The sequence below is a fragment of the Egretta garzetta genome, unplaced genomic scaffold (genome assembly GCF_000687185.1).
Source record: "Egretta garzetta isolate BGI_Z169 unplaced genomic scaffold, ASM68718v1 scaffold351, whole genome shotgun sequence".
In the NCBI taxonomy this organism is placed as follows: Eukaryota; Metazoa; Chordata; class Aves; order Pelecaniformes; family Ardeidae; genus Egretta; species Egretta garzetta.
The window spans coordinates 644,060-671,652 of NW_009258489.1; the positions used below are offsets into that span (position 1 = coordinate 644,060).

The 27,593-nt window shown below is 36.5% G+C and overlaps 1 protein-coding gene across 1 annotated transcript in view; it reads left to right on the forward strand.

Annotated features, from left to right (window-relative positions):
* VWA8 (von Willebrand factor A domain containing 8) overlaps window positions 1–27,593 on the forward strand; it is a 178,274-nt gene that overhangs the window by 45,528 nt on the left and 105,153 nt on the right. The window contains exons 12-19 of the mRNA XM_009645253.2: window positions 431–591; window positions 1,765–1,878; window positions 10,271–10,439; window positions 10,789–10,866; window positions 14,152–14,267; window positions 15,144–15,250; window positions 17,145–17,251; window positions 20,472–20,543. Of these exons, the coding sequence (XP_009643548.2) occupies window positions 431–591; window positions 1,765–1,878; window positions 10,271–10,439; window positions 10,789–10,866; window positions 14,152–14,267; window positions 15,144–15,250; window positions 17,145–17,251; window positions 20,472–20,543 (924 nt within the window). The remainder of the gene's footprint in view (window positions 1–430; window positions 592–1,764; window positions 1,879–10,270; window positions 10,440–10,788; window positions 10,867–14,151; window positions 14,268–15,143; window positions 15,251–17,144; window positions 17,252–20,471; window positions 20,544–27,593) is intronic.

Consider the following 27,593-nt stretch of genomic DNA (forward strand, 5'->3'; position numbering starts at 1 on the left):
GTGGTGGAATGTCATGCTGGTTTGTGTTCAAGATTAATGATGAAATCTTTGCTCTTTCAGGTGACTTCTATAGGAAATAAAATGTTTGTTCCAGGTGTAAATTGCTGCCCCCTTCTGTACACAAAGCTGTGTACAAGTTGTCATATGCTTACGTTATGTTTAAGGGGGAAAAAAAAAGGCTTTTTTTCTGGTTTCAGTGAGGTGACAATGGCAAGTCTAGAACTTCCAAAGACTGTTTAATGTAAGGTATGTGTAGATTTGTGTGTGTATTTCAAATACTCCTTGGAGAAGTAATTGAAGATTTCCTGCTAATCTTCTCTGGGTATATCCTCAGGAAAAACAGAATGAAGTTTTTTAAAGAGAGAGCATGTACTTGTAGATGAAGAAAATAGAGCATAAATATATTCTTCTGATGAATTGATACTTACAGGATATGACGGCTAGAGATTTGCTACAGCAGAGGTATACTCTTCCTAATGGAGACACTGCTTGGAGACCATCACCACTTGTTACTGCTGCCCTGGAAGGAAAGCTTGTTATCCTTGATGGCATTCATCGAATTAACCCTGGCACTCTAGCTGTACTTCAAAGGTCAGGATGTGAGCACGGATAAGTTGGGTGTGCGTGATCTGTTTATTGAGCGCACACATACTGAGAAATTAAGTTCCTTCTGGTGAATATGACTTTATATCTTCAAGAATACTGTAAAGATCAAGCTGAGCATTGAAGTTTCATAGAATATGTAGTGTTCAGTCTTTACATACTTAAAAGCAGAAGAAATTCTTTCTTCTTTGTAAGTTTATAATAATACAGGAGATTTCAGCTCTTTGTAAATACAGAATGTAAGTCTGAATTGAAGAATGAGCTAGATTTTACTCTAAACTTAATGAAATCTAAAAATTAGTAATATTTGTGCAATGATTTGAAAATGCAAGATACCAAAAAATGTTGAAAATACTTTGAATGCATTTTGCTTCTAAATAAAATGCCATCATTACAGTTATATGTAAAAGCATACTTTATAGCAATTGCAAAGAACTCTTTCTAAACATTATTTCATAATTCAATAAAAAATAAGCTAAACTTTGCAGAACAGAAGTAGTAATAGCAAATGTTATGTTAATAATAATATATACTGTCAGGTCAAATTTTTCTGCTATTTCATGTGCCTGCATTGTATACTGACTTTTGCAAACCTAAAGGACGTCACCAGCTTTAAAAGTCATTTTGTGACTTCTTTTATTTATATATATGCAGAATGACAGAAGAGAGAATTACACTTGCCTATTTTTTCCCTTTTTAATCAGTTTAGCTTTGCCTTTTTATTTTTCTTCTGACATATGCATGTGTTATATCTAATCAACTTCTGCATAAAAAAAATAAAAGCTGGGTCTCTCTCTATGTTAATCATTAAAACCACCTGCAATATATTGCTTTAAGAAACAAAACAGAAGTATATTACTTGGTACGAGTATAACAAAATGGCTGTTTCACACCATTTATGTGCGCTCTACTAATAAGACAGGATTTTTTATTTTTCATTTTCTTACCATATCTATTTAAGTTGACCAACTGACTATGCACTGAAACTGTTTACTTGTTTACCTCCACACCTGGATGCACCTTAAATTGGTATAACTTTTTCTTTTTACTGTGAGCCATGTTGACTGAGGTAGCTTTTAAAAAAAAGAAATGGTTAGTTGATATAAGTAATTTAAAAAGTAATCAAAGGCTAGATAAATTTTATTCTTTATTTTCAAACAGACTAATACATGACAGAGAACTGACTCTCTATGATGGCACGAGATTGTTAAGGGAAGACAGATACCAAATCTTGAAAGAAGAATTACAGATCTCTGATGAGAAACTACAAGAAAGGTAAAGTGTCAGCTACGAGTACAGAATGCAAAGAACGTTTCGTCCTGTAAAGACCTTAATCACGCAAAATGCTTCCCTATTAAATTGATACCTTCTAATCACTACGAGAAACGTATTTTAAACATTAGTTTCCTCATGAGCTTTTTTTCTTTTTGTGGCATGGGAAAATGATATCCTGTTTAGAGTGCCTGAACTAAAAGGAAGACATTCAATATCCTTTCATATTGAGTTAGAAATTGAAGAGAAATTATAAGTATGTAAAAACATAGATGTAAAGGTATGTAGTATTTAATTTTGGAACAGTTTATTAAGAGTGTTGGAAAATAAAGCTAAATTGGAGTTAAATACAACTTGTTACTTTCTTTTAACTCATTAGCTAGAAAAGCTGGTGTTTAATTTACAACTAATATGGGGCAGGAAATCCTAAGGATGGGTTGGGACCCATTATGATTATTCTTTTTGTTTTTTTCATTTCCACTTGTCTGCTAGAAACATTCCATAGATCAGAATGTTTTCTAGTCCTCTGAGGCCATACTTGATACCTAGTCAAACACTGCTTGCCAATTTTAGTTAATGGGAGGGATATTGTTGAGTGTACATCAAAACAAATGCAATCTAATATTCAGTTATATATAGGGAGCTAAACATACTGTGATTCTTAAGTGGCTCTAACCTCTGAAAAAACAGTTGAATTTTTATGTCAGATATCTGTGCTCATATTTATACTGCAGGGTGTGCATGTGCTCAACCTTTAAGAGGCCTTATCAGCTATAGTAGGGATGCATTCATGATGTGCCATCCCACTTCTCTCAGTTGTCTCACTGAATATAATTTTTTTCTTTGATCTTCTTCATAGTCTACCCTTTAGAAAAGCTGTTTTTCTTTTACTGCCTGGTTGTTTTGTTATTTCTGGTTCCCTTTTGATCCAAAATACTGTGTTTTTTTAAAAAACAAACCAAAAACCACCACAACCAAAACCAAAATAAACTTAAAGTCTTCCATAGCGTTTAATTTGGGGGTTTTTTTGCAGGTATGGTGTAATCTAAGCCTACTTGTAGCAAATTGTATCTGTGCTACTGAGGCCATACACCCAGCTAGATGGGCATTTTCTGCTTTTGTTTTAATTGAGTGAAGAACTGTGTATCAGGGAGGTGTTCTGTTTATTGGGATTTTAAGCTCAGACTTTGAAAAGAGAAGCAAAAAAACTCCAAGGATCCATCTTGCATGGTATCCCAACTTTGCATGGGACTTTGTACTTCAAAATACATCTGGTCATTGTGTGAGTCTCCTCCCTGCTCCATGTTCATGGTCTTGTCCAAGGTGCTTTCAGGCAGAATGGCAGTGGCTGTGCTGTTTTGCTTACTCAAGAAACCTAGGCAATTCGTCACTCATTCACCTTCAGTACTGCCCCTCTTCCTGGATCAAATCTCTCTCACGAGAATAGAGCTTTACATCTGTATTCTATATTTCCCTGTATGTTCTAATTATGGTTGTTTGGCAGCGGACTTCCTTACAACCTTCATTATCTGTTAGATCATGAGAAGTGTCCGAACTGTTGTCTTTAAATTGTTGTCTTTAATGACTGTTCTGCAGACCAATCTTCTTACTGTGCCACCTCCATACACACTTTCCTTCCCTTCGGTCTCATTGAGTAGTCTATTGGTTTCACTTCTCAGTGTTAATTGTGCATTGCTTTTGACTACTTTATAGGCTCTAAAAGTCTTTTTTTTTGGCTTTCCTCAGAAGGCTGTCCCCCTTTCAGATTGTAATGTACTGCTTTTACCTAGCCACCTTAATACTTTGCAATGTAGTGTATTGTGAACTGCTAAATTCTAAATTATCTATTTGACTGACAGTGAGCTTTCACCCTCTAATCCAAAAATGCAGGGTGTCTGTTGCCATAGACAGAAATATATTTCTAATAAGTACTTGATCTTAAAAGCAAACAAACAGAAACCCCACTGTGTAGGCATTCTTGCATCTGGAAGCTCAGTGTGACCATTTAGCACCTTCTTGGATACAGGTGAAAATTTTTTGGTACTGAATTAGCTGAAATCCATTGTGCTGAGAATCCCACCTAGGGATTCCCACCTAGGAATTCCCTCCTAGGTGAAACATTCAATCTGGCCCTTACTCAACTTTCTGCTGTACTGACTTACTCGAAAGAAGCCAGGGCAAAGTAATGCAAACATGTATCCACTTCTTTGGTTTTGGCTATGGGTTTCTTTGGCATCGGTGAACTACTCCTCTCTAGAGGGGGCGTTGTTCTCATCAGCCCTTGAGGAACTGAAAATGTTCCAGAACCTTGTCCTGGTTTTGGGCCCTTACATATTCTGAAAACTTCACTACTTTTCACTGGCTGCAGGCTGCAATGCCAATAGTTGCTCATTGATTCCAGGACTGCATTCCTCCCTGCTACTCATCCTTTTCAGCAGCAGTTATTTGTCACTGCAAGCTTCAGTACCTTCCAGTGTTGCACCATGGCTGTGCAGGATCAGCCCTTCTCTCCAGACACCTTCTCATCAAATGATACCTAGGATATTGACAGCTGATTTAGTTAGACTAAGAAAACACGATGGTGCTAGCCATCACTCATTTGCCTGCAAAAGATTGCCTTGTGGAGATGTTATATAGAATATGTTGTGCTTTGAATCTGTTAGCAGATTGGCTGGGCAAATTCTTACTTCTAAATCATGATTGGGAGGTGCTTTCCATATCAATGAGAAATGTTGTCTCTTTTGCTGTGTGCCAACGGCTTTAGCTATATTTCTAATGTTAGAGTAAGATGAAAAGAGAGCTTTACTTATCCTAATTTACTGGATTTGACTAAAGTAATTTCAGTACAGTTCATCTTTGCCAGGGCTGCAGAATAATATAGGCTGTCGTTCCCAGTTCTGAATCTGGGATGTTTAATGAGTGACACATTAAGACTACTGTTAATTTTCCAATAAGGGAGTTCCTTATGGAAAGTGGTTTCAAGTTTTGTTTGAATCAAGAGATTATTATGATTTATTTTTTTTTCCTAAATCCCACTTATTCATCCTCGATTCCCGTTTGTATATTGGGAATCAGTATGGTACATATTAAGTTACAAAAGTAACTTTTTATTTTGTTATTAACCTTTTTATTATCTACCTGATCTCATGTACTAACACAGTTCTTATGAGAAATAGAGGAAGAGAAAAAAACATACTGAGAGGCACATCAATGATTCAGTGGAATTGCTTGGCAGAGTTTTAAATGTCTTAGGTCCTACCCGACTGCTTAAGTGAAGTAGCTGAAAATAGTCATAAACAGAGGAGATGTAAGATCAAGAGAAAAAAAGAGTATTTCTGAAGGACTAGAATTTGAACAAAAGAAGCCGAAAGCTTCATTAAGAAATGTTACTCTCTGTTCCCTTAATTTAAGACTCACTAATGAGGTGGCCAGATGCTGTTGTAAGTTACATAAATACAAATATGTCTTTCATAATGGAAAAGAATAACTGATAATGCTTTTTAGTAGACTACTTGGACTCAGTATTTTGTGAACAGAATTTTAGACCAGAATTTCCTTTTAAATCTATTTTAGAGAAAAGGAGTAGTATTCCTAGCCATGGAGCCAAAACTTCTGTAAACATTTTTTTAGTCTGTGTTTGTAAAAGGATTTGATGCATCTAAAGATTTTTCCCATTTCTAAGAGAAAAATTTGAGATATTAATGGACAAGTTTTAGGGGATCCCTTCCTCAGACAAGCAAGACACATTTTGTACTAAGCTTTCATGGTCCTGTATTTTTTCACAGTTTTAGTGCCTTTAATTTTTAGTGCTTCAATAGTAATACTACTCATATTATGTAGTAGAATAGAAAGGGGAATACTGCACAATCTATCACTTAATTTCCAGCCCTGGTAAGTCAAGAGGTTGGGTTGGTTGGTTTTTTTGTTTTTTAATAAAGGAATGGTGTTTCAGATCACACTGTAGTCTAAAGAAATCACATGCTTCTGTATACAAATGTAAAAAACATTACAGTGGAGAATGTGAATGTGCTTAAACCGTGGCAGTTATTATCAGTGCTGGACAAAGTAAAGTACTGGGGTTTTTCTTGCATTGTTTTCAAGTTTTTCAAGTTAAAACATTATTATTCATACATGATATTTTTGGACAACTTCATTTATAAGTTTTACTACCTTTGTAAGAGCTAATAAAATATATTCTTATTCTAAATGATGTTAATTACTGTCATTGAGTTACATGTTTGCTATTCTTTCATTACATTTCCACATCTGTCATGTCTACCAGCATTTTTCTGAGAAGGGCTTCAGACTGGTGGGTGCACTAGCTCTGTTAGGACTGACAAGTGCAAGCAGTACGTTTGCCCTTGTGAGATTTTGGGATACTCCTTGGCCTGCTGAAAGCCTATAAACTACAAGGTAACTAGCAGTGGGCACAAAGTACTTTTTCCTCTATTCTTTCTTGTGCTACTTTGGCTGTGGAGTTAAGTTAGCAAACAGTCACAGTAAGATGACATTTGAAGAAACTAACTATTTTTGTTTATGAGTTTGAGGAGAGAAAAAAACAAGCTGCCCTTGAGAAAGTGACAGATGGTCCTTAAAGATCTTTTACATAGATGGAAATTATAGCTCCTGATTCCTTATTCATTTAATGATTGTATGATTCATTTTCCTGAACAGGTTCAGAGATTAAGAGAAAGTGCATTCAAGTACTGTGCATATCCAAGATTTCTGCGTAGAATTTCTTCTGTAATCATCCATTACTTCACTGAGGCAGATGCTGTAAAGGTAGCACACAGCCTTTACAAGACAAGCAGTGAAGTGTTGGTTTGTCTTATGATGCAGTATTTCAAGCTATTTGGCTGGATATCCCTGCTGCAACACGCGTACACACAGACAATAAGTCCTTGGTGTGATGAGCAGAAAGACAGCTATTACAGAAAAATCTAGAAGTAGGTATATAATAGGATTGTTCAAAAGCTAAAAGAAGTCGCTCATCATGCATGGGTGGTTTTAATGCCCTGGAGACAGTGGATTATTTTCCATGTGATTAGGTTGAAAGGGAACACACAGTAGATGAGACAAATACAAAATGTGGCGGGGAGTGAATTTAGCAAGCAATAGAAGTTTTTAATTGCTTACATTTTCTAGCTCTTACTTCATTTTTTGTTGTGGTTTTTTTTTTCTTCCAGTTTAGTGAATATTCAGATAAAGTAATCTGTTAATTTTAGACTGTGGTGAAATTTTAGAAAAGAGCAAGAAAACAACAATAGGTCATTGTGGTTGTAGTATTATAACAATTCCCAACTCATAAAATCTGATAGAAAATGAGATTTATTAAATCATGTAACAGGAATAGATGACCAAAAATAGTTTGGCTTTGCAAGGTGGCATTAGGAATGCTGTTCTTTTTTTTTGGGGGGGGGGTGGTGGTGGTGAGTGGGTTTTTGTTTTTTGATTTGGTGGGTTTTTTTTTTTGGAGACGCTTCAATTGCTCAGCACCATGTGTCAATAACAAGAAAATTTTTCCCTAAGATCACCCTCAACAGACTGTGTTCTGATCTTCCTCTCAAGAGGAGTGGCAATAATCCTTGGTTGGAATTAAACACTGATGTCAAAAGAAGGACACACATATTACTAGGAGAGTGCTCTGCTACCTGTGTTGTCAGTAAATGTTTAATAGAGAGAAGGATAGAGACTCTTTGTATTAATCAACTAACGCCAAATCTTCCACTGTGTTTGACGCTCATTAATTTAAAAGCTGTCAGTTTTTAACAAGAAACACTTACTTGGCCTTCATCTGCAAAGAACAGAAGGTGTCAAGGATTTCTTTTTTATGAAATACAGCTCCATGTAGGAGCTCTGTATTATATTCCTTTAGAGACTTGATCTGTAATACAATGGAACAACTTTAAAGCTCTTCAGTTGTGTTGATGGAAGCTAGGAACTTTCAGAGCATTGCAGGATTGAGTCATTTGTGGCATTTGTTTTAATAATACACTTAGCTTGACTTTTTCAACATTGCAAACATCAGTCCAAACAATAGACTTTTGAAGTAGCCAAATAGTTTTATTTGTGTTTACAAACTGGAAACCTACAGCAGTGATGTTGTGATATGTCCAAGTCTAGAGAGTACGTCAGTGACCTTAACTGGTACCACCAATTGAGCTTGCCCTGACTTTGCATCTCCTTTTCTCCCACTTTTCCCTGTGCCCTCCCTGGCTGTCCCCACCGTGCCCTTTGAGTTAGGCAGTGACGTGGTGGTGGCACAAGAGAAATGTGTTCTCTTTACTAGAGAAAGCTGACTGCTTCTTGTGTTCCCTTATGGTATTGCAGAAGCACCAGAATTGGTCGTTAGGATTTGGTGGCTTTCTGGAGGAGGATTGTTTTTCTTCTTAGTAGTCATGGGGGGGAAGTGAGTCTGGAAGCATAGGTATTTATCCTACCTAGGAAACGTTTTCTTCCATAATAAGGTTGGCTAACGTTCCCTGACCTTCTTTTATGCTTAGTGACAGTGACATTCCCATTGGTTCTGCTTTCATGTGATGTTTTCAGACATCTATTTCTATTTTTATCAATCAGGGAGTAGCTTCTAGGCTTATGACTTTCAGCTGAGAATAACTCATCTGCCAGCCTCCCCCCCACCCCCACCCCCCGTGTTTGCTTTGAGACGAGACTGTTTGCTATAATCACTCTTTGATATCACAGGTTTATTGTTTTGACTAACAGATGAGCCAACTACGCAGTAGATTTGTTAATTTATGTTTAATGGTCATAGTCTGTCTTCAGATTTTCTTGCTTATGCCATCGTTTCCCCCCTCAGTTTAACCAAGAAGAATACTTGCCTCCAAGTGTTCTGATTTCAGATGTAGTAATTTATATGGAAAATGACATGATAACAGGAATATCTAGCAACATAAGCTGTCTAATTAAATTTCACTTGCTTTTTCCAAATTAATGTCTTTTATTTTAATAAGAGTACTGTGAAATTAATTGTTGAAAACAGGCCCTCCTTGCACAATTTGACTGGCTTTTGTGTCTGACTTGTTACTCTCTATTTCTGCTGCTTCTAGAGATCATGCAGTTGTGCTGATTGATGAGTACTAATGAATTCCCAGTCCAAAGAGGTGATAAATATTACATAGATGAGCAAGACAAAAGATGTGAAGAAGGCAAAGATACCAAAACCTGAGGCAGTGGTCTTCTGCTGCCCTAACACAGTTGTATATTTAAGTTTGTGTTGATCACAGTAAGCTCCCATTAATTTTGGTAGACGCAGATAGGCAGGTGTCTAAGAGACAATTAGTCACCAAATCCTGCAGTGTGAACTAGGGGACACTGACTGAAGCTAGCAGGTCAGTTCCATAAAGATTTAAAAAATAATAATAAAAGTACCTTTTACAACCATGAACAGTGCATGTGTTGCCACAGGAAGTTGTGAAGGCAGATAGGATGAAGTTCAGAAGGGGATTAGACAAATTTGTGAGTAAACAGACCTTAAAACAAATAGAGATCTACCCTCCAATGTCTTTGAAGATACGATTTGTGGGTGCTGGGAGAGTATGAGGAGGGCAGACTACTGGTAGTAGCTAGCCTTACGTGCTTTCCCCAAGGAGCATCTCCAGCTGTCATAGTCAGAGACAGAACACATAGCGAGATAGGTAGATTGAAGGACCCAGCAGGGCGTTTCTTAAATTCTTGTAAGTCTTAATCTGCCATTGGAGGGACCTGTCTCCCTGTGCTGACTCTAAAATGAGCCAAGGGTGAGCTGACCGGTTTGGTCTTGGAAGTAAAACTTTCAGGAATATTATGAAGTTAGGCTTATTAATCCCACCCCAAGAGTCTAGCTGATTTTCCAAGGGCCACAAAGAGCATTGGTAAGGGGAATCTTCCTAAACTGTTACTAAAATCAGCTTTTCGTGGTTTCTAGGCCAGTCTCCACAGTGTCATCCTTTCTGACTGTCTAATCGAGTAAAAGAAGTTACTGGTAACTGCAGCTCTTGTAGATCTTGTTCTTTCCCTGATTTGCCTGTGAGATATCCTGCTTTAGGTAAAGCACTTGTTGGTTAGATGAGTGAGATGTGTCCACTTCACAACACAGTAAACTGTAGCTTAGTAGCTGGTATTTGTTCATCTTGAGGTGTACATGTCCTGTTGCAGATGAGGATACTTGGGTACCCTTCTGAGCATAAAACAATCGTAAATTTATAAAATTGCCAGTCCCATTGTGCAGTCTTTGATTTTTTTATTTTTTTTTTTGAAAATAAAGTTGCATTGTAAATGATCTGAGTAGATTCACTACAATAATTCTTTTTTTTCATCTATTGTAAAAATTAAATTTTACATTCACTGCTTAAGCCAGGTAATGCATTTTTAAACTCTTTTTTTTTTTTTTTTGCAGGTCTATCTTTCCTATCCACCCTTCTTTCAGAATAGTCGTCTTAGCAGAACCTCCTGTCATTGGAAGTAGTACTCAGCAATGGCTGGGTCCAGAGTTTCTGACACTATTTCTTTTTCATAATGTTCGATCTTTAAGCAAGAGTGAGGAAATGGAAGTTATCAAGGAAATGGTAAGTATGTTCAATATTTTAGACCCTTACAGACTATTGCTTACTGAACATGGTTATTTACTGCATAAAAAATATTTTGCTATTTCAGTGTAGCATAAATGAGTCTTCATTTTCAAAGCTTATCGAAGCAGCATACCTACTTATCTTTTAATGGTAATGATATAAATTAGTATTCTTATTGTGAATTAAATTATGCTGTAATAGAAAAAATGTTCTTTATCAAAACTGTATTCCTTTTTGGTTGACATAAAGCAACTGCAGCAACTGTATGCTCATTGCATCTAGGTGTAGCTGTATATGGAACTTGCATATCTTGCAGTAAGATTAATACTGGTTTTCGTTCAAGTAGATTCCAAATGTACCCACTGTTGCTGTGGAGCAGTTGTTGTCATTAACACACAAGCTTCGGGAGACAAATGACGCTACGGTGAGCCTTTTTTTTTTTTTTTAAAATTTACTTTCTCTGACTGTGACTGTTTGTTTTAACAAAGGCTGGGTGAAGCATGCTAAGCTATAGTGTTATTTCAAAGGCTGCCTGATTGGAAAACCAGCCCCAGAAAATTATTGCTGGCAATTACTGCACTGCATATGGTAAACGTTTTTGATTTATGATGTACATTTTTAGAATCTGCATAAGTAAAGCTTTTAGGAAACTGCCCGAATCCCAGAGAAGTGAGGCAGAACAGTGCACATATTGCTGGTGGGTTTAGATACATGGCTCACAGTGAAACATGCTTAAGGTGCCTTTTGAATAGGTATGGATATAATAATGTGCATCCAAATATTTTTTTGATTACTTCGCTTTAGTAATCCGAACTTCGATAGCTGAAATTATTGCAGCTTTTTAGGCAATGGGACTACCATTGCCATTATAAAATGCCAATGGGCAACAGCAAAGACTCAGAAAAGTGAAAGCTCCAGAACTCTTGGCTGTGTTACTGCTACAGGCAGTCGTGTCAAGAAAAATAAGTTCTGCTGACATAGTAACCACAAAATTCTTAAAAAAGATACAGTCAAATCATGATGAAAATAAAAAGAAATTATTGCTATGGCAACTACAGAACTGGATGTTTTTAATATAACTAAAATGTAAAACATTTTTAGTCAAATCCAGCAGTTTAACTGGTATGCACATGTAATCTCCTTAGTTTTTGTGATTTTTAACACGGGTAATAGTTTTTACGGTATCACCATTTAAGAAGCTGAGAGAGGCTGTTACGCTCTTCTGAGCTTAAAAAAAGTAAGTAAAATGGTTGACTTTTAGGTACCCCTTTGGGACAGTGTTGTTATTATTATCTATTTAGCTTCCTACACCTAATGGATAAATGTACTGGTTTGACATACTTGATGACATACCATGCCTGAACAGAGCATTACAAAAATCCTTTCCAAATCTGTGGATGCCTATAGCATTGTGAAATATCTGAATGAAGTATACAATGTTGGATAAGAAGTGAGTCACAGTATGGATCGAGGGAGGATTCTTGTAAATCAGCAGTGACATGAGACATGTTGGGAAGAGCATACCTGTGCAGAGAGCTGAAATGTGTGCCTTAGGTATACCATGCTATTTATAGAGTTGCCTAAGTAAGTAAGCCTCTGCCAGAGATTTTCCTGAAATATTAACCATTGTTTAAAGTGATGTTGTTAACAATAGAAGAATACCTGTAGACTATTCAGCCTGTGGGCGTTGTCTGTGTCACTGTAATTGTTTGCTTGATTTACAATAGAATCTAGAGACCACAACCAAGATCCTGTTGATTTAGATGGCTCATAGATATATATTACAAAGACTGTCACTAACCCAATTTTGAGTTTACAGTTGTTCAATACAAAATAATAAAAAAACAAACAAACCAAAACAAACAACAGGTAAGAGAAAAGAGGAAATTTTGTTACCAAAACTTTAACTGCCAGTTGCAAATATTCAGAAGATATAATACAGCTTTTCCTCTGGGGTCCTGCCCTCTATGTTTATTTATTTCAGTTCAGGATCTGATGCTATATATTATTTAGACTTTAAAATGTCCATGTCCTTAGAGATCGGATTTAGCAAGGTGGCACAGTGTATGAAATACACTACCTCAGTTACTACGCCCAGCTGCCATTCTCTATCAGAGTGGTCCTGTAGGTTGTGACTTAGGAGGATTGCTTACCTGCCAAAACTTCCTCTACTTGGGAACCTTTCAGCTGTTTAAGATACTTTCGGGAAGGGAACATAAATCTCCAAAGGCAGCGAGGGTTCTGACTAGCAAGCAGGGGTAACAAGGACACAGCACTTGCCCATCTCTTTTGCCCCTGCTCCACACATAGCTGAGTAGGTCTTGAAATAACACTTGACATGCCATCATTTACATCACAGTGTCTGTAATTCTGGGTGGTAAACTACGATGGTTCAGAAGCTGCTTCACAATCTTCCATCAATGAAAGCAGGAGGAGCAGGAGTAGTACTCTTTGCAGTTAGCCCAATCTAAATCATTCTTGCTCATTGCTATGCTAAAAAGTATTATCCTTTGTTTTCTCAGCATTCAAGAAAAGTTTTGTACACTTTCACAGAACTGTGGGGTTTTAAAAATATTAATGCCTGTTTGTCAAAACTGCAATTTTCCAGGGGATAGAATCGGTCTTAAGACATTACTCATGCTCAAAAATTATTAAGGGAGGGAAAAAGGCTCTGAAATTCATTGTGTTGCTTTTCCCTATTTTTCCCCTGGATGGCAAATTTCAGGATTTTTTTTCCCAATTGAAACAGCATAATATATTAAGATAATTGTAATGCAGCTAGAAATTATTTATATGAACCAAAACAAAATGTTTTGAAATTACCTAATTAAAATATTTTACTTGACCCAGGCAAAGCATGGCGTGACTTATCAGATCACACTCATTGTTGTGTGTTTCCTGCTAAAATAAGGAACCTATTTGTATTAGATACCTTCATCCGGTGGATATAATTATAGAATGATTTCTTTCTCAGTCTTTATATCTCTCTTTAAATAGGTGGTTACTTGTTTGGGGTTTTTGTTTGTTTTGTTTGTTTTTTAAATTTTGCTGTATTTGTTTGGGGTCTGCCTTCCCAGGCGTTGAATCATTTTTGTAACTCTTTGCTGAATCATGTCCAGTTTTTTAGCATTTATTTTAACATGTGGACAACAGAAAAGGACACAGTGTTCCAGTAACGGCCCGCCCAGAAGGCGTGTGCAGAGAGAGGTGATACAATCTCCTTACTGCTGCCCAGTGTTGTCTTGTTTATACGTCCAAGAATCCTGCCAGACCCTTTTGCCAGAGCATTACATGTGGAGCTCATATTCAGTTTGTGAAGAGCAGATGAGTTTTTAGGACACTGAGCGTTTTACAGTGGCTAACCTCCTTTGTTAATGTTAATATTGTTTAGTGTTAGCTTTTATATAGCGAATAAAATTCAATTATCAGCACATTTTTCTTCCTGTTTCTTATCAAGTGAAATCATACAGCTAATCTTTTGATGACATCATGATTTCCATGGCAGTGAATTACTGCAACAAATACAGAATTACAGGCTTGCAGATTAGAAAGCACAAGCTGCTGTAGGAGGCAGAAAGCACCTGTGAATTAGAAGAAAAGTTGAAATAATTCCTTTTGGATTACTTTTTTCTCCTGACTTGTTCGGTTTAAATCCCTGAGATCCAGTCCCAGAGATCAAATAATTAAACTACCTTGTATTTTTTGACAGGCACAGTCACTGGCTTCGTCTTTATCTACTCGACAGCTATTGCGAATTTGTCGTCGACTGTCACAACATCCAGATGAAAGCCTTTACTATGCTGTTAATAAAGCCTGCCTTTCCAGGTAGAAGTGCTGGTTGTGGTGGGAGTTCAAGAGCTTCTTGGTCAGCTGCTAACATGCAAGATAGCTTTTAAGGTGTTTTAGTAGATAATATAATTGCTGTCTTGCTCCTTAAAGTCTGTCATTTCTTTAAAAGTATTTCTGTGGTATTCTCAAACCTACGAGGTGAGTAAAAATGACTTTCTACTCTTTTGTCATCTTTATGAAGGTATTTCATTACATTATATAAATTAGGTCACCGTTATCAGAATTAATTCAGTCTGAAAACACTCAAAGCAGAGTTACGTTAATGTCTAGTATGACTAGGTGTTTGGTGGAGGCTTGGTTTGAGTTCTAAAAGCTGTGTCTAGAAAAGTTATGAACAGCTAGGGCTTTTTGTTTGTTTGTTTTTCAAAAGAAAGCAAATTCTAATTATCAAAAGGTTTGGAAAACTGAAAGGGCCTAGTTCTGGACATCTTGGAGCTCACTCTTTCTCTTTAGAACCTGGGACCCAAGTGAACTGAGTCAAGAGAAAAGGTATTTCCGAAAAAACATTGTTTCTATTGTAGCTCTTACTGGCAGTGGAATGAGGACATGACATACTTCCAGTCCAAATCCATCCTACGTTACAACCCTGTTGCAGTATTCGGTAACACTGATGCCTTTTAAAATGAGCATGCAGCCGCAGATGTAGTTCGTTGCCTATGGAAAAAAGCTCAGTTTCCCTCCTTAGGGATAGGTGAAATGTTGAAGACATTTGAGTGTGAAAGGAATAGACATTCAGGGTTTGGAGGTCCAAGTAAAGCTTCATACTGATTTTAGAATACAGAAAATACTGAAAACTTAAAAAAAAAAAAAAATCCATAAAATATAACCTCCCTATTGTTTTTCTTCATTTAGGTTTTTACCAAACCTTGCTAGATCAGCTTTACATAAAAATCTTCAGGATTCTCGTATTGAGACAAGTCCGGATGATGTAAAGAAACTAGAGGAAAAGGATTACACATGTAAGCTTCTGCCATCTTTTGTCCTGCTCTTCACAAATGTTACTCAGACAGTTGAGCATATAAAGATGTATTAATTAGCCTCAAAATTAAATGTAGTTTATAAGATCCATAGCCTCAGGCTTTCTTGGACTATGTCTGACCCCCACCCCCCCATCACTGATAACTACTCATCTGTACAGTTACAGCCTTTGTTTGATCTTAATATTTCTCTGTTCTGGGTTTTTTTACCATTGCTTCTTTCTCTCCACTGAGAGAGAAATCAACCTTTTTCTCATTTAGATGCTTGTAAAAGTCATGGGTTATGTTTTGCTTTCATTCTGGCACACACTTCTTTGTTAGTTTCCCTCTTTTTATTCTCTTTAAATTGCTGTGGTTGTTACATGTCGCCTTTATTGAGCAGGTCTTTGTTTCTTCGCCTCATCCAACTTTTACTCCTTTGCCGTAGCCTTCAGTGCTACGCATACATTTCTGCTTTTGCCATTTTCTCACTTCTGCTTTCTCATTGCTGCATGACCCCTGCTCTTCATGCTAGCTGTGTATCTTTTCATATCTTCTGTCAGACAGCATGCTTTGAGCAGTTTGCCATTTTCCATTCACTAAACTTTTCCTTTACTCTACTTCACCACTGTTATCTCTGCTGTCATTTTTCTGTATATTTATTCTCAGTGTTCTGATGTATTTGACTTCTGTGGTTTTAGTGTTAGATCTTTGCTCACAGCTTTGGTTTTAATTAATGTGGATTATGGTTTTATGGATTTGATATATGTGTGTTTATATATGAAAAAATATATGTAAATACAGATATATTAATGTATCTGTTATATGCAGTATAATATACATGTGCAGCCATTAGTACATGTATATACATATATACACATATACATATGCAGCCATCCATGTATTATTATATCTGTATTTGCATTTTTTGTATATATTAAAACTATATATATAAAACGATTTGAGCTCTTGCCAGTTGTGTGATGCTACCTGCTTACCATTCTTTTTTTTTTTTTATCAGGACACATCCCTTGAATTTTCTTTGTGTTTCTCTGTTTCATTCCATAAAAGCAGAACCATATAAAACAATAGGTGAACAACTAAAAACATCTGTCTAGAAATCAGGTTATTTTCAGTTTTAAACCATACCAGATTAAAAATTAGCAGCAAAACAAATTACTGTTTTTATTGTACAATATTATTGTTTACATGTTGTTGTTATTGTCCTAAAGACAGAATTTATTGTTCATTTGATCTAAGAAATTTTTCTAATGTACTTTTTCCTCTCAGAGCTGTAGTTGAAGGTTATTTCAATGAGTGCATATTTAGCCAGTTTTCACCAAAATGTTAAATGTTTCCATGTTCTGGCATTAACCCACTTGAGCAAAAATGCAATGCTGAGAGGGAGAATCAACAGTGACTCTGTATTGTTATGGTGGGTTGGCCCCTGCTCTCAGCTGAGCACTGACACAGCCCCAGTGGGTCAGGGAGGGAGAACAGGGAGAACAAGGGTGAGAAAACTTGTGGGTTGAGGAAATGTAGCCTAACGATATTAGTGATATTCCAATAATAAAATGAGTGTATGACATTAAACCAAGGCAGCGGTCACAACTTCTAGTGTTTCATGTGGTATTTTTCCCATAAGATCACCTATTCATCATTTATTATAATAGACTTCTTTACAATTTTAAAGAGAATTCAAATTCATGCTAATGCAACCTCTTGTTAACGGATACTCTTTCAAGCGTTCTCTTTCTTTAGGTAGAAATAATTTACTGTAACCCACAGCCTTGTTAAAATTTTTAAATTGTCACTTGCAAGTGTTGGGGATTGATTGTATGGCTGCTCAGAGGATGCTGTAAGTAATGAATTTGCTTGTTTCCTGAAAAATGTCTAGGTGAAATAAACAATGGGATTCTGAAGATAGGGTCTGTGACGATGCCCGTTTATAACTCAACGGAGAAAATGAAAGTGCCTGATGTTTTGTTTTATGAAAATACACAAGTAAGTACAAATCTCTGGCTTCCGAGGTACGAAAAGTTTGTTAAATGTGTACTGATGTGCATGCTCATATATATTAAATAATATACTAACTAAATTTTAAGGGTGTTTTAAGGGTGTATTTCTGAAGTAGTTTCTTTAGGATTTGATCTTTATTTTGGATGTGTCTTCACCATCCCTTTTTGAAGAGATTGTAACAATCCTGTTGAACATTCATAAAATATGAAGTAACAGAGACTGAAGCTGAATTTTATTTAGAATGATTTTATCAGATGTTGTGTTGAGTGATTTTTTTTTTTATTTTTTTATTTTTTTTAATTTATCTGCTGCTGGACTGATCCACTCTTAGAGCTGCATTACCGATTCCATCCTGAGACCATGTTTTACAGGCATGTTGCATGAAGTTGTACCTGCCCTTTATTAGAATTAACGCTGCATGTTTGAAAAACAAGAAGAGGAATTAGTTAATCAGTCATTAGTTAATTGGTTATTAATAATTTATTTTAATTAGTTTAGCTTATTAATTAGTCATTAGTGTTAATTAGTTCATAGTAGTGAAGGGTAAGAGTAATTAGTGAGCATAAAAAAAGGGAAGGGCTTGGTGACTGGGGCTTTTTGTTTCCCTCCACCCCTTTTGTAGAGGTACGTGTACTGCAGGTTTCTTCTCTGTCTAGCATGGAAGCCTCAAAACTATCAGACAAGAGTGTCTTTAGCAAGAGAAATCCCCTTCGCGTTACCTTGAGAATATTTTGCCTCTGAAAGGCAGCACTGGTAGCGTGATCTTGTGACATATTTTTCTTGTAGGGGCCTGGTGTGGGTTTGCTTACTTTTCCTTTCCTATTTGTTTTCCTCCCTTGCTTGCAATTTCTCCACAGAAAGACTATGCTACCTGGGTATCACCTACTGAAGGTGATGATAGGCTGTGCAAGGGGAACAAGTCACAGTCTTCTTCATCTTCTCCACTAACATTTCATGTGAGATCTTCTTCTGTGTTGCCATTTTGATAAAGTACTTAATTTGGGTCTGTTGGAAATGAAATCCTGAGTTTCTTGATAGGATAGTCTTGATAGGACTTGTATCTGCATTGCTTTTTCCACCTTCTTGCTTACTGCTTCAGAAAACTGTACACAACCTGTGTTTAGATATTATGCATCTGTTTTATTTAGGCAACATCTGTTAAAAAAGCTGCAGAGAATGAACTGCTCTGTATCTGTCCCTGGCAACTATGCAGTCTGAATGCTGAAGGGAACAACCCAACAGCAGTCAGGATAGCTGTTTCCATTTCTAAGTGAATTCTTCTCTTCTTTTCTGTATTACTAGTTTGTAGTTCAGTCATTCGAGTGCTGTAAAGATCATTTAGCAAAACCTGCTGGAGAACAAATTTGAGTTATGAGTCTAGTGCAATACTTCCTCTCTGTTGTCTAAAAACTACATAAATAAACTGAAACAGAAGAAAAAAAAAACCCATGTCCTCAGCCCTTTGCAGAGCTGCACAATGTCTCTGTGTGTTTGGTCTTGAAATATTTCATGTTCCAGTGGAATCTTGCATTGCCGTGGAACATTGCTGTTGGTCCACAACAAATGGCACAGGGATGGAAATAATTTTTAGGTGATACGCCAAATGCCACTTTCAGGCTGGGCTTTGGGGAACGTGGATTGGTAAAGTTGACATGATATTAATATGTCTACTTACAAGTCCTTTGTGTAAGTAATTAATCTGAAATGTCTGCATGCATCCTAATACAATGCTGATTTACATCTGGGTGAAAAAAACAAAGTAGTATTAATACATAGCATCTTGTGGGAAAGCTGGTCTGCAGGAGAACTATAATGTATACATATTTGTGCAATTTAGTATAAAAGAAGAAGTCATCAGAAGGAAGTATTCGTGCCTGAGCAATAAGATAAAAAATGTAATCAATGTGTATGCTAAAACTGTCTTCCTAGAATTTATGCTGTATCTGGTCAAAGTTACTCTCATCAGTTATGAATTTCCAGTGTGTATGCATGCCAGAAAATACAGTAATTTGCCTTGAAGTCTTCTCCTTAAATTGTGTATTGAGTATTCAGTAGTCTTTTGACATGCCTGGTTAGGATTTTGTGGTATTAAGCTGTGTTTACAAGAGGTTCTTCCCCCACCCCCAGCCTCTGTTCTGGAGAGATTTTGAAACGTAAAACATCTTTCACACAGTTAGAAACCGAGCATTTCTATGCTCAGAAATTACAGGCAAGCTACTGTTTGTTGGGGTTTTTTTGTTTTTTTTTTTAAATCAGGTACTAGAGATGAAATGATAATGTGAAGAAAAAATGTTTATCTAAAGGCAAGCATTCATTTCTCTAAGTAGGTTGTCTGACCTACTTACAGATGACCTATTTTTACTAGATACAGTGGAGAAATATATGCTACTTTATTGTGAGTGAAGTAGTCTGCGCTGCCACATTATTCTTAAGTCCTTTCAATCCTTTTAAACAAATTATTTGTGAGGAGCAAGATAAGGCTAACTGATGTACTGTGTGTGTTACCTTTTATGATATTGGACATTCATGAAATACACCTCAAGCACTTCGGCTTCAATTAGGCAGTCTAATTTAGAAGTTGAGAGACACACAATAAACACTCCTAGACTTCAGCTTGCTTTTTCCTATCTTTGTTTTCCTTGAAAATAAAGTTTGATCAGAATAGAAAAGTGTATTTGTTATTAAGCTAGACTTAGTGTTTAATCTTTAATAACATAAACATGTGTAATTTACATATTCATGTCAGTTGCCTTTTATTCCCTCTGTTTGGTTTCTGTAAAGTTCTACCAGGATACATTTTACTTCCTCTCAGTACAATTGCTGGAAAATTGTCATACACATATTAATGAAAGTTCTTACACTCTGGGTGACAAGCATTAAACTAGGTTAAAAAGAAATGCATTAGGAGTGATTACAGAGAAATGAATATATTTAAGGAAATCAGACACCCACAATCAGTTGGAGTGGAGGAAATACATAAGGAGAGTTAGTATTTTTGTTCATTGTTTTAGTCACTGGATAGATTCCCTCTGCTATTCCTGGCTGAGAGACTCTTGCTATGAAATAAATAGCTGTAAGTATAAAGTTAAAAAAATTTTGGCCCCCAATCCTGAAAGTAAAGTTCCTGTTGTACTACCATCTTTAGTGAATGCATAAACTTGAGAGTATAAATACAGGGCTGAAAATTGTGATTTTGTTTCTCTAGCACATGATGGTAATGGAAGATATGCTAAAGGACTTTCTGCTGGGAGAACATCTTCTTTTAGTTGGCAATCAGGTGAGTTAAACATCTCTTACAATGCATGGAACAAACTCATTATTTAATAATGAAATTAATTCTCTGTTTTGCTTTATTGAAATTGCATCCATTTGTATTACTGAGGTATTTGACCCGTCTTTTGATTCTTTATCTACTAGTGTCCATGGGTTTTATGGGCACATATCTGTGGAAAATGCAAATGCCTTAGATTTTTTTTTTTTTTTTTTTACATTGCTATCGGAGTAAAATGTCAAAATTTTAATAGTTATGTGTAGCATCATTACCATTAAAATCTTCAGTTAATGGCTTTGGTTATCCTTTTTGGCTATGTATCAGACCTCTCCTTTAAAATCTCCAATGGTAGATAAAAGATGTATACATAAGTATTATCTAAATCTTATTTATTGATAGGAAAATACTCGTTTTCTCTAAAAGAGATACAGATTTGCTTTATTCTTTGGCTGGTATGTTTGTTGATGGAGACTTTATTGGGGGGGGGCGGGGGCTGCTGTAGTCTTTCAGTTGGTCATTGCTGTTCCGTGACACCTTCTAACAGCTTATAGGCTCCCCAATATGAGGTATGGGCAGATGTTCTCCACTTGGGTATGTTTGAAAGTCTTTGTGTCTTCAGAACCATCTTAAACTATTAGTAGAACTGTTAGGTGACTTGAGCAGAATTGTACACTTTGCCAGTTAGCTCTGGAAAAAAAAAAAAAAAGAGAACTTTTGTTATTACTTCTGTATGTTTGCAGTGTTCAGGCAAGTGATACTTCTCAAGTTACCAGGTTGATTTTTCCCTCATAAACTCATCTCCCTTTAGTTTAGCTTTCCCTTAGCAAGGATACTATAATTTTCTAGCAGATATTTCTCTTTATGTTTTGCAATAGCCTTTGGAAAAAGTCTAACACAAAACACTAATGGTCTAACCTACGTGGCAAGGAATATAAAAAGCTAATTGTTATTAATGTGCACATATTAAAATTACAGTGTACAGTTATATACAGTCTCATCTACTTAGAGTCCTTGTTAACAGCTTGGATTTACAAGGATGTTGTACTTGAAACCTCTGCGGCCTTTTGCTGGATGAGGCCAGCTTCTCCCAAAAGGTTTCATCTATTCATAAATAGAAATTAATTTATGTCATACATAAAATTAGATCTATTTATTCTGTTTCATAAACAGTGCTCTTTATGCCAGCTTCCAAGTTGCTGTTGAAAATGTTATAGAGTACAGATTGTCTGCAGGACCTGCTGTCAGGGAATAGCAAGAGTGGGATGCTCCACAGGTGAATGGAGGCAGGCACAGTGTTCCTAATGACAATGTTTGCAGTCCCACAGTGTCTAGGCAAGAAGAGCAGGTCTGGGGACAGCAGCCATGGTCAGCCAAGTGCCCAGTGGCTGCCAGACAGGTCCATGGTGATGAGGCAGGTCTGAGGTCAAGCTGGGGAGTCAGGTCAGCAGGTTCAGGCTGGGATCAGCAAGGTACAGGACCAGGCACGGTGTTGCCACAGTGTAGGTTGGGAAGGAACCGAGGAAAGGGCCCGAGTGTAAATGCGGCTCCCAAGCCATGGAGGGTGAAGGGAACCCCAGTGATGCGGCAGCACCACAGCAGAGCTGACTTCAACAGGCAAGTAAAACCCTACATGAGGGGGGGAAGAGCTTGCGGAGCCCAGTGGTACGCTCAGGGCCCTGACCCATGCTTCATATGTTCTACCAACTTGGCAAAAAAATTTTGAGGAGTATGCGAGTATGATTTGCAAGTATGAGTTTTAGGGTATAAGATATTTTCCCAGCAGTAGTGTACTCATCTTTAATAATTTAATGTGTGCCAGATTTTCTCCAAGCTTATGAAACTCTAATTGAAGACAGTGTTAAAAGATTTAACTGGGTTGAAGTATTGGAACATACTACTTTACTTCTAGAGATCTAGTTCAGCTGTACCTTTAAGTTGGAAAATTGAGTTACTGCGATATCTCTTTGGCAAATTGGTAATACTTACAGGTTTTGGTTTTTAACTGCTAACATACTTCTGAGTGTTTCCAGGTTTACTCTTCACTAATTTGTTCCACTGTTTTTATGTGTGAATAAGAAAAGGGCAACTGGCTATTGTTGTTATAAAGTACTATTTTTAAGTTTGAGCACTTTATTTGCCATTCTGCAGTCTTTTAGGACCACACCAATCATCCTTGATTTCTCAGGGATGATCACTAACCATTTAGAAATTGCTTAGCTAACTCCTTAAATACATTACTGTAGATTTCTGCAGTATGTGATGAATCCTGTTCAAGTACTTTAAAAGCAACAATATTATGTCAATATGCTTTCATGCTATATGTGCAGATACCTTCCTGTTGAGTTTTCATCCTCTTTCTGTAAAGCGAATAATTCAGTTGCTTTAACAGCTTCATCTGTAATAAGAAGGTAAGAGTTCTATGATTGCTTGATAAATATAACTGTGTTTACCCATGTTGCGCATTTGGAAGAAATAGATAATGTTTTTGTGTGGAGATACGAAGTGCTGGTTTGAATTCCTTTCTGTTGTACTTCTTGTTGGTGAATGGGTGAATCATGGAAATTCAGTGTAAATAACTGACAATTCAAATACTCTGAACCCGATTATTTCAAAATATGTGACTAACAGCCCTTTGAATGCTTGTGTAACATTTCCTAGATATTTAAAAGAGTTGGCATACACCTTAGAACATAATTTGGTCCATCCAAAAGATGACTGCATAAGTGAGTATCTCCGTTCAACTGTGATTCAATATGCAAGGCTTGGCCTGTAGTCTTTCTTTTCGAGCGTGGATTTGGTTTTGCTTGGTTGACTGAATGTTGTTTTCCTCTTTTGCCCCTTCTGTTTTCATAACACATGTACACACACAAAATTCCCGTTAGCTTAAGACCTCTGTCTTTATTTGAAAGTCTGTGAATGTAGACTCTTTTGTGTTTTATTTTTAGTTAAGAGCTGCCTGGTGAGACTCCTTTTACTGAGATTGCTTTGAAGATATGGGCTTTGACAATTAGTATTTGAAATTCAGTAAATTAGAATTAAATTATCTTGGTGGATGTTAGGGGCTGGCTTTCCTAATGAAAATTTAGAGACAAGTGTTAGATACTGACAGGTATCTCTAGAAGTGTTCAGCTTCTGAAGTAAACCACTTGATAACCCGCATCATTCATGTGTGTTCGCTGGAGCTTATATGGCCCACGATTTCACAGCATCAATGTACTACATGAAATATGGCTTCTTCTAAGTATTTGTTTACATTGGTTGTTGATTTATCTTGGATGCTAACTGGACTGTGCTTCCATTTCATATCTAAGCAAACAGGTTTCTTTGGGTCCTTGGGAAAGGCAGTGGATAGATACAAATTTTCAGCTATGAAATAGCTTCCGATTAAAGGAAATGCCAGTACTTTAAATACAGCTTCTGATGCTGCTTCCCGAATGAGCCTGTAGCCTGAGTGCGAGTAAGACTATTTACGACCATCTATAGTTTCTCAAAGCCGCTACAAAGCAGCTTCTCCCTTGGCTGAGAGCAGGCAGTAATTTATGATGCTCAAAGCAACAGGGAAACAAGAGCAAGAGTCCAGTTCAGTAAAGATTGCTTATTCCAAACTTTGCAGTGACCGTTTATTTAGTCATTGCGTACAGCTCTTACAGCTGCTCCCGAGCTTCGTGAGACAGACTAGAGTATTTCGTCTTACTACCAAGGAATATTTTTAGGCTGTGTTTTTGTGAAATTTTTCCCAATGGGCATTGTGTATTTCATGGATTGGCCACTACTTGGTATCTTTTACTGTCTCCTTGAATTTGCTATCTTTGGCAAAGAGGAGAGAAACTATGTTAATAACCAGAAATTGTTTATGTGGAAGAACTTGAAAAATAGCAGTGGCTGAAACGCTTTTGTGTCTCGCAATTTTAAATTTTACATATAACATTACCCAAATTGTTGCATTTGGAAGTTGTATAAAGAGAGGTGTTGGATGCTTTTACCTTTATTGGTCATAGGTGAAATCTTGTCAAACATCAGCTGTCTTTGAAGATACCAAATAAAATATTGATACTTATAAGAGATTTGTGGCTTTCTGGAGAGAGAGGGCTCACAACCTTGTCACTTCTGAATTATTTTATAGCCCTGAAGTTCTAAAACACCTAACCACATGTTAAACAAAATTGAAATATTTTATGTGGCATTGTTCTGTTGCCATGATTTATAGTATGAGCTTTTCAGATAGCTGTTCTTGTAAATTAAAGAGGTTTTGTTGTAGCAATGAATCCTGAACCTTTCTGGGTTTAGGGCACAGTTAGCCTGTAGGAAGTATTTAATAACAAGTTGTGTTTGTTTTGGCTTTTAGAGTTGCTCTGTTTTCATTCACTATATAAATATGGCATAACTATAAATATTATAAATATGAATATAGTACATAAATACCCTTAAAATATACTTCTACTATGATCTACCATGAGTTATCTAAAACAGCACAATTGCAATTTTATGTAGCAGGACAGATGCAGCTTGTACATGGCCCAGGAGTTCCACTGTGCCTTGAGAACAGCATGTGAACCCTGGCCATGTCTTCATTAATGCCTCGCTAGCCCTTATCCATTCCGTAATGTGTGTTTTAAATAATATATATGTCATATTTTGGTTCAAGTTTCAATACGTAGAGATAGTATTCTTGGGTGCATTTTAGTTTGCGTGTGCCCCTCTGCTTGACTGTACACTGTTAGCTTTGGCACAAGGTGCTTGCTTGGCTTTCTACACTTAACATCTATTATAGTCTTTGCACCATTTTCAAAGTGCAGAGCATAGCAATGAAAAGTGGCTGAGTGGACATTACTGTCCACATTACATAAATGTTACCAAAATTATAAGGAATGTTCTCTTTGTCAATCTTCCTGAAGAGCGGCCAGAGGAAATGCAGTGTACATTGGGACAGCCTCAGTGTTTATCAGGACTGTTACCTATTTGTCACCTTTTGCTTGTTCTTGTCTTTCCAGAATTCCCAGTTTCTCTTTTGTCTTATGGTTTTCTTCATTGGCAACTTTTGTGGCTTTTTCTAGGTATTTGCTACTGGCTGGTCTACCCTTGAAAATGAAATATTCGTGTTACCAGTATCCATCTTGCTTTTATTGTAAATTACTTAATAAGGAAGAGCTACATTTAAAAAAGAAACAACCAAACAAAAAACAAAAAAAGACAACAAATAATATATTTCTTCTCCTCAGCAATTGTTTTTAAGGCTTAATGGATTCTGGAGTTCCACATCTTGTTCTGGCTTTCCTATTGCTTATGTTCTCTTTTCAACAAGAAACACAATCTTGATAATCAATAAGAATGATCAGAAATGCCATTCAGTTACTGATTAAATTACTGCTGAATACAGAAAGCATATAAATTTTGTCCTTCTTCATTTGATGGGGTAGAAATTTGGATTGTACTTCTTGTTCAAAATTGTTCCCCCTCTACTTCCCCGTGTACAAGGAAAGCACTTTGCAAGGTCATAAACCAAGCGTATTCCTGAATAGCTTGCATTCTAATTAGATGATGTATAGATAAGGGAAAACCCAAAAGAAATATGAAGTAGAATAAGAATGAAGATTTCTAGAAAGGTGCTAAATCTTCTTGTAAATAATTTGAAAGAAGACCATGACAAAATCTCTGGCATCACTTACTAAAAATACTGATGTGAGCCCACAGTAAGCAGACTATCACAAATGGCCTTTTTGGCACATTTGGTAATTTATTTCCTCGATAGAAGAATGTAATTTCATCCTTTTCTGCTGCCTTTAACTGAGAGATCAACTTAAATGAATTCTTGGACTCTGACTAGGAATTTAATTTATTCTTGAAGAATTTAGTAGGACAAATGATTGAGTCTTTTCTTAAAGATATTTAAGAGGACATGCTTGAATAGATCTTTCCTTCTAAGATAATATTCTTATCTCATTGTGAAATTGAATTAAGTAGATACCGAGAGCGTAATAATATCAGTCACCAGAAAACTTGAAATAACAAATGCTTGGCATTTTAACTTTTCTAGAAATAAAGGACTTCATTATGTTTTCCTTCTTAAACCTGTGTGTAAAAATGGACAGCTTCCTCTGCAAGGCAAGAATGTACTATCCTAAATCGATTTTTTACTGTTATTATGACCATGAGGAAACTGAGCTCCAAAAGAGCTAAATTGGACCAAATACTGTGATATTTTTTGCCTAAGGAATTCTGTGTGAAAGTGGTGGAAAACTTGGAAAATATTTCTCTTTTACTTGATACAGTCATAACAGTATGTGCATGTATGAGAATAGGTGTGCTCTTTAAATGTGTGTCTGGTTATATTACTGCTTTGTGCCTTTACAAGTTATACTGAACAAACAGAATAAAAAAAGAATCAATGAATTGATTTTTCTTTTGGATGTTTCTTCCCACAAATTCTTTCTATTGTAAATTTTTCATATGCTCCTCTCCTTGAACCACAGTTGTCTTACCTCGCTGGAAACATGAAGATTGTACTTAGCCTGACAGGGCTCTGGGTTGAAGGTTGTACTTAAATTCAGAAAAAGGCATAAACTCTGCACCTGTAGTCAGAGATGTATCCAAAGCATTCAATTCATTACTTCTATCAGGGAATTAAGTTTGTTTGTTCTTATGGTGAAATTTTATTATTTTACCATCACCATAATTTTTTCATGCCACAGATGATAAAGTCAAAATAAAATAGAGATTTGAAATCACAGAGCATTCGCTGTTGTAACCAATAAATACATAGATTGCAGCTGGGCCAAGACTTAAATCGCCACTGCTTTTGGGCAACTATTTTCCTTTGTTACTAACATCCAAGTGAGGTAGCAACGATGGGGTCTCTTGCAGTGGTCCTCTGGTAGCAACACCTAGTGTCTGCAATTGTTGCACTGTATTATTCACGTTTGTTCCAAGCAGGCAGTGATGAGCTTAATAACATCTGGAGTGTTTGAGAGAGTTCTGTATAGGTGCTGCTTGTTGCTCTGGTGATAAGTCCTTTTTTTTTTTTTTTTTTTTTTTAATAAAAAAAACTTTTCTGGGGTA